This window comes from Plasmodium berghei (assembly GCF_900002375.2).
Source record: "Plasmodium berghei ANKA genome assembly, chromosome: 12".
In the NCBI taxonomy this organism is placed as follows: Eukaryota; Apicomplexa; class Aconoidasida; order Haemosporida; family Plasmodiidae; genus Plasmodium; species Plasmodium berghei.
In genome coordinates this window covers 524,769-543,292 of record NC_036170.2, presented here as the reverse complement: position 1 = coordinate 543,292, position 18,524 = coordinate 524,769, and the positions used below count along the sequence as shown (strand labels likewise).

The 18,524-nt window shown below is 23.4% G+C and overlaps 7 protein-coding genes across 7 annotated transcripts; 4 read left to right on the top strand and 3 right to left on the bottom strand.

Annotated features, from left to right (window-relative positions):
- Positions 1–1,054: 1,054 nt before the first annotated feature.
- PBANKA_1214200 (ribonucleoside-diphosphate reductase small chain, putative) lies at positions 1,055–2,543 on the bottom strand (the record flags this gene model as incomplete). Its single annotated transcript, XM_034566200.1, has 5 exons — positions 1,055–1,147; positions 1,235–1,892; positions 2,042–2,178; positions 2,272–2,304; positions 2,457–2,543. The coding sequence occupies 5 exons, from the start codon at positions 2,541–2,543 to the stop codon at positions 1,055–1,057; spliced, it is 1,008 nt and encodes a 335-aa protein (XP_034422820.1).
- A 1,211-nt stretch (positions 2,544–3,754) lies between these two features.
- Positions 3,755–5,711, top strand: PBANKA_1214100 (tubulin binding cofactor c, putative; the record flags this gene model as incomplete). Its single annotated transcript, XM_034566199.1, has 9 exons — positions 3,755–3,812; positions 4,023–4,183; positions 4,284–4,504; positions 4,642–4,696; positions 4,805–4,878; positions 5,000–5,072; positions 5,163–5,230; positions 5,317–5,449; positions 5,559–5,711. 9 exons carry the CDS (start codon positions 3,755–3,757, stop codon positions 5,709–5,711), a joined length of 996 nt encoding a protein of 331 aa, XP_034422819.1.
- An 830-nt stretch (positions 5,712–6,541) lies between these two features.
- Positions 6,542–8,574, top strand: PBANKA_1214000 (heat shock protein 60, putative; the record flags this gene model as incomplete). Its single annotated transcript, XM_034566198.1, has 2 exons — positions 6,542–6,680; positions 6,974–8,574. The coding sequence occupies 2 exons, from the start codon at positions 6,542–6,544 to the stop codon at positions 8,572–8,574; spliced, it is 1,740 nt and encodes a 579-aa protein (XP_034422818.1).
- A 1,044-nt stretch (positions 8,575–9,618) lies between these two features.
- PBANKA_1213900 (nucleotidyltransferase, putative) lies at positions 9,619–11,220 on the top strand (the record flags this gene model as incomplete). The annotated part of the gene is made up of 1 exon (XM_034566196.1): positions 9,619–11,220. The coding sequence occupies one exon, from the start codon at positions 9,619–9,621 to the stop codon at positions 11,218–11,220; it is 1,602 nt and encodes a 533-aa protein (XP_034422817.1).
- Positions 11,221–11,686: 466 nt separating this feature from the next.
- PBANKA_1213800 (conserved Plasmodium protein, unknown function) lies at positions 11,687–13,012 on the bottom strand (the record flags this gene model as incomplete). Its single annotated transcript, XM_034566195.1, has 1 exon — positions 11,687–13,012. The coding sequence occupies one exon, from the start codon at positions 13,010–13,012 to the stop codon at positions 11,687–11,689; it is 1,326 nt and encodes a 441-aa protein (XP_034422816.1).
- Positions 13,013–13,703: 691 nt separating this feature from the next.
- Positions 13,704–15,149, bottom strand: PBANKA_1213700 (methionine aminopeptidase 1b, putative; the record flags this gene model as incomplete). The annotated part of the gene is made up of 1 exon (XM_034566194.1): positions 13,704–15,149. One exon carries the CDS (start codon positions 15,147–15,149, stop codon positions 13,704–13,706), a length of 1,446 nt encoding a protein of 481 aa, XP_034422815.1.
- Positions 15,150–15,854: 705 nt separating this feature from the next.
- Positions 15,855–18,489, top strand: PBANKA_1213600 (cysteine--tRNA ligase, putative; the record flags this gene model as incomplete). Its single annotated transcript, XM_034566193.1, has 3 exons — positions 15,855–16,074; positions 16,468–16,622; positions 16,858–18,489. The coding sequence occupies 3 exons, from the start codon at positions 15,855–15,857 to the stop codon at positions 18,487–18,489; spliced, it is 2,007 nt and encodes a 668-aa protein (XP_034422814.1).
- Positions 18,490–18,524: the final 35 nt, after the last annotated feature.

Sequence of the window (18,524 nt, the reverse complement as noted above, 5' to 3'; positions counted from 1 at the left end):
TAATAATTTTATAAATAATTTTATATAATTTAATTTTTATTTTTTTACTATATAATGGTAGCCTTGCAAATTAACAAATTTTTTACTACACACCACCTATATTATTAGTGCGTATATAAATGGAAAGAGGGATTTTCCTAGTTTATTTTTTTTATTCCTATTTTATATAAGCTTAATAAATTTATACATTTTATAAGTCTTTCCCCCCTCAAATAGTACAATCTTAAATAGTGCGATCTTAAATAGCATTTTTCCCCGTTTCCAATACATTCCTTTTTTTTCATATTTTTGCTTATCATAATATATTGTATGAATTAAAAAAATGCAAATTTGTTAGTGCCTTGGCCCTACGCGAACTAATTATTTCAAAAACGCCGTGATAAATATAGAAATACAAAATAAGAAAAAGAACAAAATGAATGTTCATATAATGATATAAATAAAATAATGATAAAATGATTACAAACTTATAGGTACTTTGTAAACATTACCATATAAAAAATCTTTACTTTTACAATTTTAAGTAATAATCGATTTCCTATTTTAAATTAATGATGTATATATCAAAATTGTTATTTATGGCGCATTTTACTATCTTTTATTCTTTAGCTATTTTAAATGGCTTTTAATATTTGGGTTTTTTTTTATGCACATGTGTGTGCATATTTGTATATATATGTATATATACGCACAATTGTATTGTGTTTTTTTTTGTAAATAGTAATATTTATGAGTAATTAATACAAGTTTGCGTATAAACAATATTGTGTATATGCATGCATATGTGCCATAGAGAGACATATATAAATACAATGTAAAATACTTTTATGATGTACGAAAATTCCTACTCCGTTCATCTTATTCGATTGGAAATATGATAATAAAAATACACACAAAAAATATATGGAACATTTTCTTCTTATTTTTTTTTTCATGACATTAACTCGATAAAAAAAAATATGTTGATGATACAAATGAAAGAATAGTTGCTAATTTATATTTATAAAACGAGACAATATATAATGAGGTACAGTTATGTAATTTTTTTTTTTTTTTAAAAATCTTCATCAAAGGTTATTTGTTTTTCTCCATAAAGATCGCTAGATTTTTTAACAGATTCGTTCTTTGCATTTTCACTGACAACAATCTGAAAAAAAAAAAAATATATCATTAATGAAAAGTTGGCAGGATAAATAAAGTGTGTAAACATAAAAAAGTAATAAGAATTGAATACCTTAGAAAATTCTTTCCAAGTAAATGGATATTTTGAATTAAAATGTTTTGGATATTTTAAATTAAGTAACATAGTATCAGCTAAATATTGCAAAAATTGCTTTACTTGTTCTTTTGTTATTTTTAAAAAATTAAAATCTAGCATGTCTACACAAAAATTATATTCTAACTCAACAGCAGATTTAAAATAATAAAGTACACTCTCATATTTTAATTTATTATTTAAATGATTACAACACATAACAGAAAAATCCCCTTGCAAATATTCATCTCTTTGAATTTTTTCATGTACCCCAGTAAAGCATGATAAAATATTATTTTCTTTACAATGACTAGCTAATATACTAAAACCTCCATTAAAAAGTACTTTTGATATATATAAAAGAATAAGCTTATTATAAAAAGGAATATTAGCTTCAAATTCGCTATATAGCCAATTTTGTTTTTTAAAAACACTTTCATATTTTAGTACTTTATCAATTATTTCTTTTTTTTGTTTAGAATCTGAAGAATATGATTCAAAAATACATGCATATACTTCATTATGTATATTTTCCATGCACATTTGAAATCCATAAAATGCTCTTCCCTCTGGTATTTGAATGATATCTAACAATTTGCTCGTTATGATTGCTTGTTCGTCGCATAAATGTAAATCTCTGAAAAGAAATAAAATGAAAAAAAAATGAAAAAAAATGAAAAAAACAAATAGACAGAAAGAAAGAAGATGAAATTGCCAATCATATAAAAACGGACTAACATTAAACTGTGTGTGTGCTTTTCGAATTGAGCTAACTATTTTTCTTACTTTAAACTATAAAAACAAAGGAGTTCTAGCAATTTGGATAATGTAATTTTATCCATACTATTCAAAAAGGGCTTGTCTTTATCGAAGTTATGATCTTCTGCAGTCCAAAAAAGGGATTCTATTTCTTTGTAATAATTCTAAAAAAAAAATATATATATGTGCATATCATAATATAAAATCTGCATATTCTGATGCAAAAGCCAAATAATTTTCATGTTTTTTGAATTTACCCAAAATGTTTTGTACTTTATAGGGAACATAACCTAAGGTTAGTCATATTAGGAATAAAAATTTGAGAAAAAGAAAAAAAGAAAAAAAAGAAAAAAAAGAAAACAACTCAATGAAACAATAATCAAATATATATGTACATATTACTAGTCCATGCTATTCTGTTTATTTATCCATTTTTTATTACCCATCTAAATTGATTTTCCTTCAATATTTCATCATTATACTGAGCTTTCAATAATACTTCTTGAGTGTGATATTGCTCTTTATCCATCTTGTTAAAATAATAATTAACTGAGGAATATTTGGTGTAATATTTATGATAATTAAAATACGAGTAAATGAAGTCAAAATAATATTAAACAAAATTAAAGATTATTTAATAAAATAAAATAAATAAGTAAAATAAAATCCCGAAAAAATAGTGGTAATTAATGACAAATCGCTAATAAGATGATAAAATAATAATATATATATCTTATTTTTACAATTTATATATTTTATATAAATTCCCAGAAGTTTTGCCTTTTTTTTTTTTTTTAATCTCATGAAATGCTCTAAATACAAAAGTATACACGCATGTGCGTTTTTTCTTTTTGCCTATGGTGTGTATTTATATGTGTTTTTTAATTTTAATATTGATTAAAATAAAAAATTAATATTTGTTTTAATACATTTTATTATTTAATTAAATTTCCCTAAAAATTTTAAAGACATAACAGCTAATTTTTATGGCGAGGAAATTAATAATTATATAAGTAGTTTCCCAATAAATACTCCAAGTATGTTTTTTCCCAAAACATTGTAAAAATATAAAAAAACACAAAAAAAATGCAAAAAAAAGTACAAAAATAAATTTAATATAACTGTTCCTATATTATATTCATGCGTTTTAGATGTTTTAGGAAATATGTTAATATTAAGCATTAGAATGTGAATAAAATACACATTTGTCAATAATACAATATTTATTAAAAGCTTTAATACATAATTTGGGGGAATTGTGTTTTACCATTTTAAATTATTCCCTACAAATGTACTATTAAAATTATTGTACAATATATTTCTTATTTTTATCCATTTTAAATCATAAAAGTTCTTAAAAAATATTATCATTGCTATATAACGAATATAAAAATGATTTAGCTATGAAATGATATATACACTATACATAAAAGTTAAAAAATTCATACTTTGTGTATATATTTCATTTATTTGAAATATTAATTTTTTAAAATATACAAAATTTTAATCAAATAAAAAAACCAATGTTTATATTTGGGGTTGTTTTTATTTTACTTGTTGATCCTGTAAATAATTTATTTCCTTTGATATTTTTTTTATATTATTCTATTCACCTTGCTTACTATTATTGTTAAGGTTTTATCATTTTTTTTATCAATATTAAAATTGGTGTATCCTTTTACAAATATACAATTATTAATATACTTATTATTTATTTGTTTTCAAAAAAAAAACAAAACAATGAATGGAAAATTAACAAAAGGCGATTGTGATGATTTAGTTCATAAAAAATTAAAAGGTTTAATATATTTTTTATTATTAAATGTCTTATAAAACGCTCTAGATATATAAATGTGTAGTAGTATGTGTATGTGCGTGTGCTAAATATTTTAGTATTATAATTTATTAATTTTCTTATAAATTATTCTCCACTTTTTGTTATTATTTTGTCTATATAATCGTTAAAAATGTAAATATAAATATATTACATATATTTTTCATTATGTAGACATTGAAAATAAAGTTTCAGATTTGAAAAATAACCAATTTAATATCAGCAAGTTACATGAAATTAATGAATTGTTTTCTGAATGTATAAAATTAAAAGAAAAAATATCAAATGTATATTTTCAACTCCTTAGGCACAGTTCAATTATTATTTATGAAAAGGTTAAATTGTTATATTATTAAAATGAATTATAGTTTTATTCCATATTTATTCTGATATATTTAAAAAAAAAATTATTTTTATATTATTTTATTTTAATAGAAAATAAAAGAAATAACAAAAGAACTGGATAATTTAAAACATGAAATGATTAAAAATGAAAGTAACATAGAATGCCAAAACATTAATCAAAATTTTGATGATGATTTTTTTATTCCAAAAAATTATTGCATTGGTGAAGATCCTGAACATAATGAGTTAATAGACATGCCAGTCGATTTAAATAAACACAATTTGTCTTTTCAAAATGATAAAAATATAAAGTATGTTGTATTATTAAATGTGTATATAATATCATATTATATTGCATGGGGATATATGCATATATTTGAGATAAAATAAAGAAATGTAAATGTAGTTATTTTTATGAATTATTTATTTTTCAAAATTTATTGGATAGAATAATAAGAGGAATAGGCGAAGGGACATACTCAAGTTTACTAATAAATAATATGGTTACAACACAAACAAAAAATAAGTGAATTATATATATTTCATAAAATTTTTATTTCATTATTATTTCAGTTCGTGTGTTTAAATGACATGAGTTTTTTTTTTTTTAGAATAATTGTGAAATTATATTCCTTGACATATTAAGTTCTGTTTTTATACAAAATATAACAAATTGCACTATTTGGTATGATTTTAAAAAAATAGCACATAAAAATATATAAGTCTTTTAATCATAAAACAATTATACATCTTTTGAATTAGCAAATAATATATTCTTATATTCAAATTTTTTTTTTATTTTATAGGATCCCAGCAGTTGAATCATCTTTATTAATTTATAATTGTGTCGACTGTAATATTTTGGTAAATTCGAAGCAGGTATAATAAGAGGAAAAAAAATTAATAAAATGAGTGATGTAACTTAAATTCCAATTTTTTTTATTTCTATACATATTTGTAATATTATAGATAAGGATACACAATTCTGTCAATACAAATTTTTACATAAATTCTATGAGCTCTCCTATAATTGAAAGGTACTATGTTATATGCAAAAACGAACAATAATATAACATCTATGTTATAACACATTTATTTTTCCATTTACTTTTACACTATTTAGCTCAGAAAAACTGTTTTTTTTTCCATATAATTTAAACTTTGATGAATTACCAAAATTATTAGAAAAAATTAATATAAACAGAAATTCAAACAAATGGAAAGAAGTTTTAGACTTTAGTTGGCAGAATACCCAAGTATATATAAAACCGAGAAATATATATCATGTAAATATATGTGACAATAATACATTAGTATATGCATAATAGCCGTTTACATATTTTTATTCGTTTTTTTTTATTTTAGAATCCATCCCCAAATTTCAATATTTCAAACGATACACAAATATATGAAGTAAAATTAAAAAAAAAGGAAAGTGTTGAGCATAGTCAAGAACATGAAATAAATAATAAATATATTATAGAAAATTTTCCATTATTTTTAAAAAAATTAGACTAAGAAAAATAAACATATATTTTAAATCACCCTGGTGTAATATGCATATGTGTATTATATAATCTTGTAAATATCAATTTTTTTTTTTTTAATTTTTCCGCAAAATATATCCTTTTGCATATATTAACACAATATGGGTATTAGTAATTGGAGAATATAAATAAATTAAAAATGTATTTATTTTATATACACTTTTAATTTTACCTCTTTTTAATTAAAAGATAAATATTTTTCTATATTTCATACGAAATATATATACATTCATTTAAAATTGTATGTTTTTTTTTTAATGCATGTGCTGAGTTATCAAAGAATACTATTATTATGCACCTTAAAAAATAACTATCTTATTAAAGCTGCCATATTATTAAAAGTGACTATACGTTTATGCTTAAAGCTGCATATCAAATATAATATCGAAGCGCATTTATAAATGAGGTGATTTTATTTCGAGGCGCTCTCATTTCCCATAAAAAAAATAATAGCGTCGCCTATAAAATTAATATTCTGAATAAAGAAACATAGGGTGGTATATACATACTTTTATTTTTTGATATAATTAAAATTTTTTTTTTTCCATATCCATATATTTATATATAAGCGATAGATCTTCTATATACATAAATATTTTTTCCTTTTAATTTACACTATATACATTTTAATGTTACATTTATATTTATATTTTTTTATAAACAACAATTCGTATATTATAATATGCTGGTAATTTCTCTAAGATATATTTGGTTTATTTTTGTAATAATTCAGAATTTTAAATAAATATATATATAATTAATTTTTTAATTATTTTTTTAATTTGATATAATTTTTTCAAAATGCTATCTAGATTGTGTGGGAAAACAATACACAATGGAAATGCAGATAAATGTGTTTCAATATTAAATAAAATTCAAAAAAGAAATGTAGCCAAAGATATTCGATTTGGAAGTGATGCTAGAACAGCTATGCTAATAGGTTAAATAACAAAATTAAACAATTTTTAAAATTATTCTTTTTACAATTTTGCATGCACTGATATGTATGCAGTATTTATATAGTATGTATATAGTATGCATTTAGTATGTATGTAGTATTTATATAGTATGTATATAGTATGCATTTAGTATGTATGTAGTATTTATATAGTATGTATATAGTATGCATTTAGTATGTATGTAGTATTTATATAGTATGTATATAGTATGCATTTCGTATGGATGCAGTATGCACAGACATAAATGTTATTTATTTTTTTATATTTACAAAAGGGTGTAACAAGTTAGCAGATGCAGTTAGTGTAACATTAGGACCCAAAGGAAGAAATGTAATAATAGAGCAATCATTTGGATCGCCCAAAATAACAAAAGATGGTGTAACAGTTGCTAAAAGTATTGAATTTAATAAAAAATTAGCAAATCTCGGAGCACAGATGGTTAAGCAAGTTGCAGCAAATACAAATGATAAAGCAGGTGATGGAACAACAACAGCTACAATTTTAGCTCGTTCTATTTTTCAACAAGGATGTAAAGCAGTAGATTCTGGAATGAACCCAATGGATCTATTAAGAGGAATAAATAAAGGAGTTGAAAAAGTTTTAGAATATTTAAATTCAATAAAAAAAGATGTAACAACCACTGAAGAAATATTTAATGTAGCAAGTATATCAGCTAATGGCGACAAAAACATAGGTCAATTAATTGCTGATACTATGAAAAAAGTTGGAAAAGAAGGAACTATAACTGTAACAGAAGGAAAAACATTACAACATGAATTAGAAATTGTAGAAGGTATAAAATTTGACAGAGGTTATATATCTCCTTATTTTATTAATAATAGTAAAGATCAAAAAGTAGAATTAGATAAGCCATATATACTTATACATGAAAAGAAAATATCAAGTGTGAAATCTTTGTTGCCAGTTTTAGAGCATGTATTACAAAATCAATCATCCCTTCTAGTTATTGCAGAAGATGTTGATAGTGACGCTTTAGCTACATTAATAGTAAATAAATTAAGATTAGGATTAAAAATATGTGCAGTTAAGGCTCCAGGATTTGGTGAGCATAGAAAAGCGCTTATACATGATATAGCCGTTATGACAGGTTCTAAAGTTATTACTGAAGAAGCAGGATTAAAATTAGATGATCCAGATGTAATTTCATATTTAGGAAAAGCTAAATCTATAAATGTATCTAAAGATAATACATTAATTATGGAAGGTGAAGGAAAAAAAGAAGAAATTAGTGAAAGATGCGAAAGTATTAGGAATGCTATAAAAAATAACACATCAGATTATGAAAAAGAAAAATTACAAGAACGACTAGCCAAAATTACTGGTGGAGTTGCCTTAATAAAAGTAGGTGGTATAAGTGAAGTTGAAGTTAATGAAATTAAAGATAGAATACAAGATGCATTATGTGCTACTAAAGCAGCTGTTGAAGAAGGTATAGTACCAGGTGGAGGTAGTGCACTATTATTTGCTTCAAAAGAATTAGATTCAGTGCAAACTGATAATTATGACCAAAGAGTCGGAGTTAATATAATTAAAGATGCTTGTAAAGCACCAATCAAACAAATTGCAGAAAATGCAGGACATGAAGGATCTGTTGTTGCAGGAAATATTCTTAAAGAAAAAAATTCAAATATGGGATTTAATGCTCAAGAAGGTAAATATGTAAATATGATCGAATCAGGAATTATCGATCCCACCAAAGTTGTTAAAACCGCCATTTCAGATGCAGCCTCAATAGCATCTTTATTAACAACAACTGAAGTTGCAATTGTAGATTCAAAAGATGGAAAAACTGAAGAAATGTCATCCCACATGAACTCGGTTAATCCAATGGGTGACATGGGGGGAATGTATTAAAATGAGGAAGCAAACAAGCAAGCAAACAAGTAAGCAAACAAACAAATGCCCCACCTCATATTCATTTCAAAATCCTTAATCAATCCAAATGTTTACCATATTATATATTACTTTAAATACTTTATTTTTTTAAATTAAAAGTACTTGGTAATACCATAAAGAAATATTTTAACATGGTATTAGCCGTATGCTTAATTGAGAATGTTCTCATATATAGCTATGCATCTAATTGTGCATATAATTTTATTTATTTTTTTTAGCTTACAAGCATATTAGTATTTTTAAAATGCTATTTTTAATTAAATTTCTGTATTAATTCATAAGCTTATGTCTTTCTAAATTCACCTACATAAAAAACAACATATCTGAATAAAAATACTTTGTTATTTTTATACATATATATAAGCGACTCTTTTGTATCTGTATCGCGCCTATGAAAATATTTAGGAATAAGTATATTGTATTCGTAACTTGTGAATTTTATTGGTTTGTTCTTATTTTAAAGCATGATAAATCTTTATAATACACACATGGACGTGTAGTTGTCATGCATTTATTTTTTATGTAAAATAGGTCCAGTAATTGCTATCTTCATTATTTAAATTAATTTCCAAATTGTGGCCTTTTACACAAAAAAATCAAACAACAATAATAATAATAATAATGATAATAATAATAATGATAATAATGATGAAACGGTCATATCGGGTATGTTTATATTTCCAGAAAACAGCGGGATAAATTTGAGACTCGTGAAGAGCGTGTTTCCATATATGTTTTCTTATGTTTTTATTTTCCAAAAATAAATAAATTTATACAAACAATAGCACAAATAAATTTATATTTAAAACATAACATATTTTTTTTTGATCCAAAAGGGTGGTAAAAAAAAATAAAACGCTATGCAAAATTATTAAAAGCATATGGATATAATTTTTTTTTTGAAAAATAAGTATTATACCACCTCTCATCAACTTATGTGATATCATGGTGTATCATATATTTTGAGGAATAATATATATACAAGTAGTCTGAATAAATGAAATGAACGTTAGCTTTTTGTCAATGATTTCAAAAATAATAAAAAAAAATAAAAAAATATATAATTTAAGTTATTGTTCAAATATAAACAGTTTGCCGCAATTCACATTCCCAGTTGTAGTGAATTTGAACTTTGTATATCAGTTTAGTACTATAAAAAATCAGTATATATACAATGATGGAACATATGAAGTAAATAAAAAAATACAATTAACAAACTTTAAGGTTGCTAAGGAACTTTCTGATAACATTATTAATAGTGATGAATCAGATGATGAAATATATATTCTAGAACGAAATAATGGCAAGAAAGAGTATTATAGAGAAATTGAAGATAAAAATGATTATTCTAGAAAAATAAATCAAGAAAAAGAAAGGGATAGTGATACAAATATATGTTTACATAAAAATAATAATGATAAAAATAGGACCCCCAATTTTAGGCCCAATATACTTTACAGAGTTTCAAATAATGAATATTCCAAAATGAAACAAGTTTTAAACCAATGCATAACACAACATGAACAATTATATTATAATAGAGATAATAATAAAATAAACACTTTAAATGAAGAATTAAGCAAATTAGAAATAGAACTAAGGCCATCCTCAAATGATATTAACAATATAAAACAGTTTTTAAAAATTTTGCAAAACGAAATTGATAAACAATATAAAAATTGTCATGTTACTCCATTTGGTTCTGTTATAAATGGTTTTTGGATGAAAAATAGTGACATAGATATATGCATACAAATTCCAATTCTGCTTAATAGAAAAGATCAGATAAGTTTTTTAAAAAAAATATGTTTAATATTAAATAATTATCATAACGGAATAATTGAACAAAGATTTTCAGCAAAAGTTCCAATAATACATTTTTATTGTGATGATCATAAAAATACATTTCAACTATCATGTGACATTTCAGTAAATAATATTTTAGCAGTAATTAATTCAAAATTAATTCAAAAATATGTAAGTATAGATAAAAGATTACAATTAATGGGAATAGCTTTAAAATACTGGTCAAAAAAGAGAAATATAAATGATAGGTCAAAAGGGTTTTTGTCATCCTTTTCATTAATTTTAATGGTAATTCATTTTTTACAATATGTTATGGAGCCAAAAATATTAACTTCACTTCAAGATATATCAATCAGAAGAAATGAAAAATCTTTTTATGTTATGGGTGTTGATTGTAAGTATTGCCAAGACGATGTTATTATAAGAGAAGAACTAAAAAGAATGAATATCCAAAATGGTATAAGTAGCGATAATAAAAATTATGACCATGCTAGCCAAGTAGACATTTCAACCTTAATGCTAGAATTTTTCAAGTTTTATGGCTATAAATATAAAAGTGGTATAATAGCTATACGCGACATAAATAATTATTATGAAAATTTTGCATCATTGAAAAGCTACGAATCGTATTACCTTTTCGTTGATAACCCATTCGAAATAGGAAAAAACGTTGCTAATATTTTACCTCAAAATTATAAAACAATTATATATGAGATGAAAAGAGCATATAAAATTTTAAAAAACAACGGAACATGGGAGGATGTGTGTAGATCGACAGATAACCTAATTTATTCCTAGCTTGTACATATTTTTTTTCATTTTATGTACATATTTTTTTTTTATTTTGTGTGCATATTTTTTTTTTATTTTGTGTGCATATTTTTTTTAATTTTGTGTGCATATTTTTTTCGTTTTGCTCATGTAAAATTTTAGTAAAAAGCCATAAAACGCATTAGCCCTTAAAATAACCCAACTAATATAGGGATTTAAAGAAAATTTTTCATAAACTTGTTTATACAGTTTGAAAAAAAAAAAAATAAAGTATAATAAATATGCCTACCACCAATTTTTGCACGAAATATTGTTCAAATATGTTTTTAAAGCATGATGAAATATAACTATTCGGGTATCATGGTTAATAATAGGTTGGGGGTCATATATTTATTTTTTTTTTCGATCCTCTCATAACTTTCTTTTTCTAATTACATAAATATGCATATTGACATATAAACATTTTTGATTTACTAAAAAAAAACAAAAAAAATTAATCATCCAAAATAATAACATCATTACATGTGTTATTTATATCCGGTGATTTTTGGAAAAATTTAGATGAAAAAAAATCCTCTGTTAAATCTATTAGTTGATTGCTATTTTTTGAATTATTATTTGTTGAGTTTGTTTGAATAAAATTCTTATTATATACATTTTCATTAATATTAGGTGCCTGTTTTAAGGGTGTACAACTTTTAAAATGTTTGTATTTATCATTATTATCGTTATTTTGATGAAATGTGAAACAATTATGACCTTTTGAATTGTTGTCATTATAAAAATAATTATAATTTTCTTCGTCTTTGCCAATGCCTGAATTGGTATATGTATTTTTAAAATTTTCATTTTCGTAATAAAAATGTCTTATATTATTTTCTCTGCTTAAATAATTTAGATCATCATTACGATTCCTATTTTGATTAGACATATTATAACTATCAGACCAGTTATAATAATTTGATTCATTTTTTGTAGAAATAGGAATAAGTTCATCTTTTTTATTATTATAATTAAAATAATTTTTTTGATTAACGTTAACTATATCATGGTATTTTTCTTCATCTTTTATATTGGAACTATTTTGTTCTATTGTTGTATTTCCTTTAAATAAAATAATCGCTTGGTTTTTTTTTAATAATATTACTTTACGCCTAATAACTGGGTTATTATATAAAATTATTTTTGGATATTTATATTTATTTGTCTCAAGATAATTAAAATTTTCATTAAATTCGTATTCATAAGCATAAATAAAATATTTACCATCAAATAGTAAAAAACGAAAAATTCTTCGATATTTATTATTGCATTTTTTTACTTGTGTAGTGAAGTTATTATTGTTCATGTTACGATTAGTTGTTTTTTTGCGTCCTTTGTTTTTCATACTTTCATTATTTTTTCTCGATTTTTTATTTTTTATCCCCTTTTTATTTCCATTTCCATGTTCCACCTCACTGTTACTATAGTCTATTATATCTTCGTTTTCTGAATTTTCGAGCAAATTGGTGAAATTTTCTTCGTTTTGATCACTATCATCATCATTATCTCCATTTTCAAATTTATACAAACGCTCATTTATGCTAACATAATCTACTATTTCAAAAATATTTATCCCATTTAAATAATATTTTTCTGTGTTGTTATAATTAGGAAGCAAGCATCCAAATGGTCTAGAGTAAGTAAAAGGATTTATAATAAAATGTTCATATAGTTCTTCATCAATTATATCCTTTTCACATTTAAAAGCTTTTTTATATTGATTTACAAAAGTGTTATAATTTATTTTGATTACATTTTTTTCAATTAGCTTTTTCATTATCAAAAATATTTCATAGTTTTAAATCATTTTACTAAAAAAAAGGGAAAAAAATAACTATTTATTATATTTGTTTGAAAATAATTATCTCTTAATAAAGAAAAAAAAACAAATTCCTAATTATTTTTTATAGCTACACACATGTATATATGTTGATGAGTAGCTCGAAAAGTAGAAACATTCCTATAATATATACACATGTAAGTTTGTATATATTTCAATTATTTGGCAAACTTAAAATTAGGTAAAGCATGTGGTAAATAAATATGTTCATGAGGTAAACAATTCGAAATAAAAAATTTCTTGATAAAATACACGAATAAAAAATATTAATATTTTCTTAATTTTTTTTCTTTTTTAAAAGAAATATATTTGAGTTATTATATTTTATAACAATGAAAAATTATGAACATAATAGAAATTTTATTAAAAAATATAAAATATTTAAATTTGGTGAATTGATATTCAGACAAAATAAAACTAAACCATATGCCCGATTTAAGTGGGCATAAAAATTGAAAATACGAATAAAAAAAATTAACCACATAATTTTAAAACAACATTAAAAAAAAAATAAAAATACACATTAACAAAATTGTGTATCATGATATTGATTCGATATAACAACATATTATTTAATTCATTCATAATTGATGCCTTGTTTTTTTTTTTTTTTATCATTTTTTATGAATCACATAATGTATAGCTCATCCTTTGTATCAAATCCAAGGCTTGGGGAATCAGGGAATCTTTTTGTCAATATTTCAACTCCAGTTTGAGTAACTAACAAAGTGTGTTCAAATTGTGCTGATAATTTTCCATCAGCAGTTGCACATGTCCATTTATCTGGCCATAACACATCTGCATAATGGCCTTGATTAATCATAGGTTCAATTGTAAATACATGACCTGGTTTCATTATTCCTACAGCTTTATTTTTTCTAAAATGAGGTATAGTTGGATTTGAATGAAATAATTTTCCTACCCCATGCCCTGAATAAGTACGAATGACTGAAAAGTTTTTTTTCGATACATAAGCATCTATAATATTTCCAAGATTTTTATATAACATACCAGGTTTACATTTTTGAATTGCTTCCATTAATGAAAAATAACAAGTTTCTACAAGTTGTTTAGCTTCATTTGATATGTTTCCTCCAACAAAATAAGTTTCATTTAAATCTGCATGTACACCTTTGTAATATACACTTATATCTATATTTATAATATCTCCATTTTTTAATGGTCTATAATCTGGTATACCATGACATACTATTTCGTTTACAGATGTACAACATGATTTTGGAAATTCATAATAATTTAATGGAGATGGATATGCATTATTTTTAATTATAAAATCATGAACTTTTTTATCAATTTCATCAGTTGTTATTCCTGGACAAACTAATGAATGCGCATAGTCTAAAGTTTTCCTACCTAATATACATGCTTCTTTTATTCTTTCAATTTCGTCACTATTATTTACATATATATCACTTTTTCTTTTATATTTCAATTCTGATGCAGGTATTGAAGTAATGGCATAATCTGGCTTTTCAATATGGTCAGGTACATAATTCATTTTTGATATAGGCCATGGTCTTAGGTTTCCAGTAAAATCATAATTTATAAAATTGCTTAAATGATTATCATAAATCCAATATTTTCTATTACTAGGGTCATAATTTTGTGGAAATAATTCTTTTATTGTTATTTCTGTACAATTGTTTTTTTCAATTTGTTTTGATTCCTTATTTGCATTCTTTTCATTATTCTCATTTTCACTTTTATGCATTTTAGAATGTTCTTTCCAAGAGCGTTTAAAACACTCTTGATTACAAAAATAGCTATTTATTTTGTTCTTTAAACATACAGGGCAACTCAATTTTTTCGTTAGATTTTCGCCACATCCTTTACATACTAAATTATTATCGCGTGGTTTTTCCATTTCTATACTTTTATCTTCTCTTTTAAGTGATATAGAATCTTTATAAGTATTGTCACATTTTGAAAAATCGCTATTGTTGCTACATTTTTTATTTTCTAATACTTTCTCCTTTTTTGCATCATATCCTTTGCTAATATTGTTGTCGTTCTGATTGCTACTACTATTGCTCTGCTTTGTGTTGTCAGACATTGAATATAATGAGTAATGAAAAAATAAAATATATACGACTACAAATGTTCGGAATTTTTTATTCCTATTAATATTTTTATTTAAATATAATATCTTTTCTTAATAAATTGAAAAGATACGTTTTTTTTAAACATATGCATTTTTATATATTATTGGTGAAAAAAAGTCCCCTTTGAAAAAATCAGCATATTGCAAAATTATAGCACATAAGAAAAAATTAAATAAATTATAAAAAAAAATAAAGATATAATAACAAAATATAACGTTATAATTTTTCTACATTACATGTGGCATATTATTAATTCTTTAGATTAAAAACATAAAACGGTTTAATAAAATATGATATGTATTAATAACGAAATAAAAATTTTAATAGCAATATTTTTACTGCCCTTATAAATACATATTGCAAATAAAATTGATCTATCTTTTTTTTAAGGGCAATTATGTATTTTTTTTTTGTCATTTATAGAAAATACAAAAAAATGTACACTTAGTAAAAATTTTGAGAAAATTTGCATATTATAATAACCACAAAAAAGGGAAAAATAAGTGAATATTAAAGTATAGTAGTAATGATAATGCAGCATTGATGATTTCTATAGGCATTTTTTATATTTATGAATTTGATAATTATCAGTTCTATTCATATATTATATACATATTTACAATACATACGTATATATGGATGTGCTATTGATTTAAATGAAATTGTTTAAATTTTTATGTTTGACACTTTTTTCGACCTTATATAGAAAAACGTTATTTTGTTCTTCCATAAATATTAATAGTTACTATAATAGGAAAAATAAAACAACAAAAAACATATCCCTTAAAAATCAGTTTAATAAAAAAGGGAAATTTTCACAAAAGGGAATGTTATTTATTCCAAAATACCTGCATTGCAAGAATAATTTTATTAAAAGTAAAAAAAAATACTAAAAATTATGAACAGTTCATAAATTATATATGCGAATAAAAAACATGTGTATGCTGTAAATATTATAGCATATTACATATAAGTGTGTGTATGGCATTATATTGATTTTTACGAAATGTTATTTTCATAAATACATGATGCATAATTTTATTCCCTTAAAAATTCAATACTTTTCCTTCAAATATCATCCTTATATTATTTCATGAAAATTTTATATGCAAAACTGTGTGTAGCTCTAAATTTAGTAAAATATCATATATATATTTTGCTAATTTTATTGTGTGTACGCTCTAAAGTAGTAAAAAAAAATATATATAGCAAATAACTGAAATCCATGAATTAATTGGTTTTATATTTTTTTACAACATTTTTAATCAGACAAATACATAATAATTAAAAAGGTATTTCATTCAAGCATGGAGGCTAACAGCAATTTACCAAAATGGACTATGCCATCCAAGGAAAATAAAACAATTACCAATTTGATGGTGAATAATTCATTGACTCATAGCAAAGTCGAATTTGTTCCACAAGTAAGTCTATACATACTTCGCAACTAAATAAATTGTTTCATGGTTGTTTTGAAAAAAAAAGGTATTTTATATGCATTATCGATCTAAAGGAATAACTTTTTTTTCAAAATTCTGAATTCAAGTAAACCAATATAGGATTGCTACTTCATTGAAATGTCTCTAATCAACCAATAATATCTTAGTTTTATTCCATTTTTATTTATTTGATTTTCTTCATTTTTATTCTTATTTTTAGGAAGGAAACACCATAAAATGGTATGCATGTGGGCCAACAGTTTATGATGCAGCTCATCTTGGACATGCAAGAACGTATGTAAGTTTTGATATAATTAGAAGAATATTGACAAACTATTTTAAGTATGATGTATTTATGGTCATAAATATAACAGATATTGATGATAAGATAATAAAAAGGAGTGAAGAAGAAAAAGTAAATTTTACTGAATTAGCTAGAAAATGGGAATATGAATTTTGGGAAGATATGAAAAGTTTGAATGTTCTATTACCATCATCAATAACTAGAGTTAGTGAATATGTAAATGAAATAATAAAATTTATAGAAAAAATAATTGAAAATAAATATGCATATGTAAGTAGTGAAGGTAGTGTATATTTTGATATAGATGCATTTAAAAAAAACCCTAATCATTTTTATGCACGTATGGAACCAATGTCTGTTAAAGATGAAACAAAAATACTAGAAGGAGAAGGAGATTTGGGAGTTATCTCAAAAAATAAAAAAAATTCTTACGATTTTGCTTTATGGAAATCATCAAAACCTAACGAACCATCTTGGGATTCACCATGGGGTAAAGGCAGACCAGGTTGGCATATTGAATGTTCAACAATGGCTAGTAATATATTAGGAAAGGTATTAGATATTCATAGTGGTGGTGTAGATTTAAGATTTCCACATCACGATAATGAATTAGCACAAAGTGAAGCTTTCTTTGATCATAGTCAATGGGTAAATTACTTTTTACATTCTGGTCATTTGCACATTGAAGGATTGAAAATGTCCAAATCTTTGAAAAATTTTATAACAATAAAAAACATGTTAAAAAAATATACATCTAACCAAATACGTATATTGTTTCTTCTTAATAAATGGGATAGTTTTATGAATTATAGCCCAAATGGAGAAGGAATGACGCAATGCATAGAAATTGATAAATTTTTTACAAATTTTTTTGCACTAATTAATATGAAAATAAAAAATTTTGATCTAAATAATTGTGATCTTTATTGGAATGATACAGATAATAAATTAAATAACATATTTAGACAAACTAAAACTAATATTCATAATTTTTTTCTCGATAATTTTAACACCCCAGAAGCTTTAGTATCAATTCAAAAATTAATTACAGAAATCAATATTTATTTACAAAATGGAAAAATACAAATAGGATTATTATTAGAGTTGAAGCAATATATAAATTTTATTATGACTACATTTGGTTTATTTTATGATGAACCACAAAAAACTAAATCAAATAATTTCGATAACCTTTTACATGTTCTTGGTTCGTACCGAAGTAATATAAGAACAATTTTACAGAAAAATGCAAAATTAATTAGGAAGGTATCCAAGGAAATTAAAACTGATGCTTCAGATACAGCTTCCCTTGACAATGATAAAAAATTTAACGAATTTATAAAAGATATTAAAACAAATAATGAAAACTTATTAAAAGAATGTGATATATTGAGAGATCAGCACCTTCTTAATATGGGCATATTAATTGATGATCGTCCAAATAATGAGTTTGTCGTAAAAGTATTAGATGCGAATCAGTTACAACAGGAAAAAGAAAAGAGAGAATGTGATTTAAACAAGAAAAAAGATACAGATCAAAAGAAATAATTGATTTTCTAAAATTATAATAAAAATGTGAATGC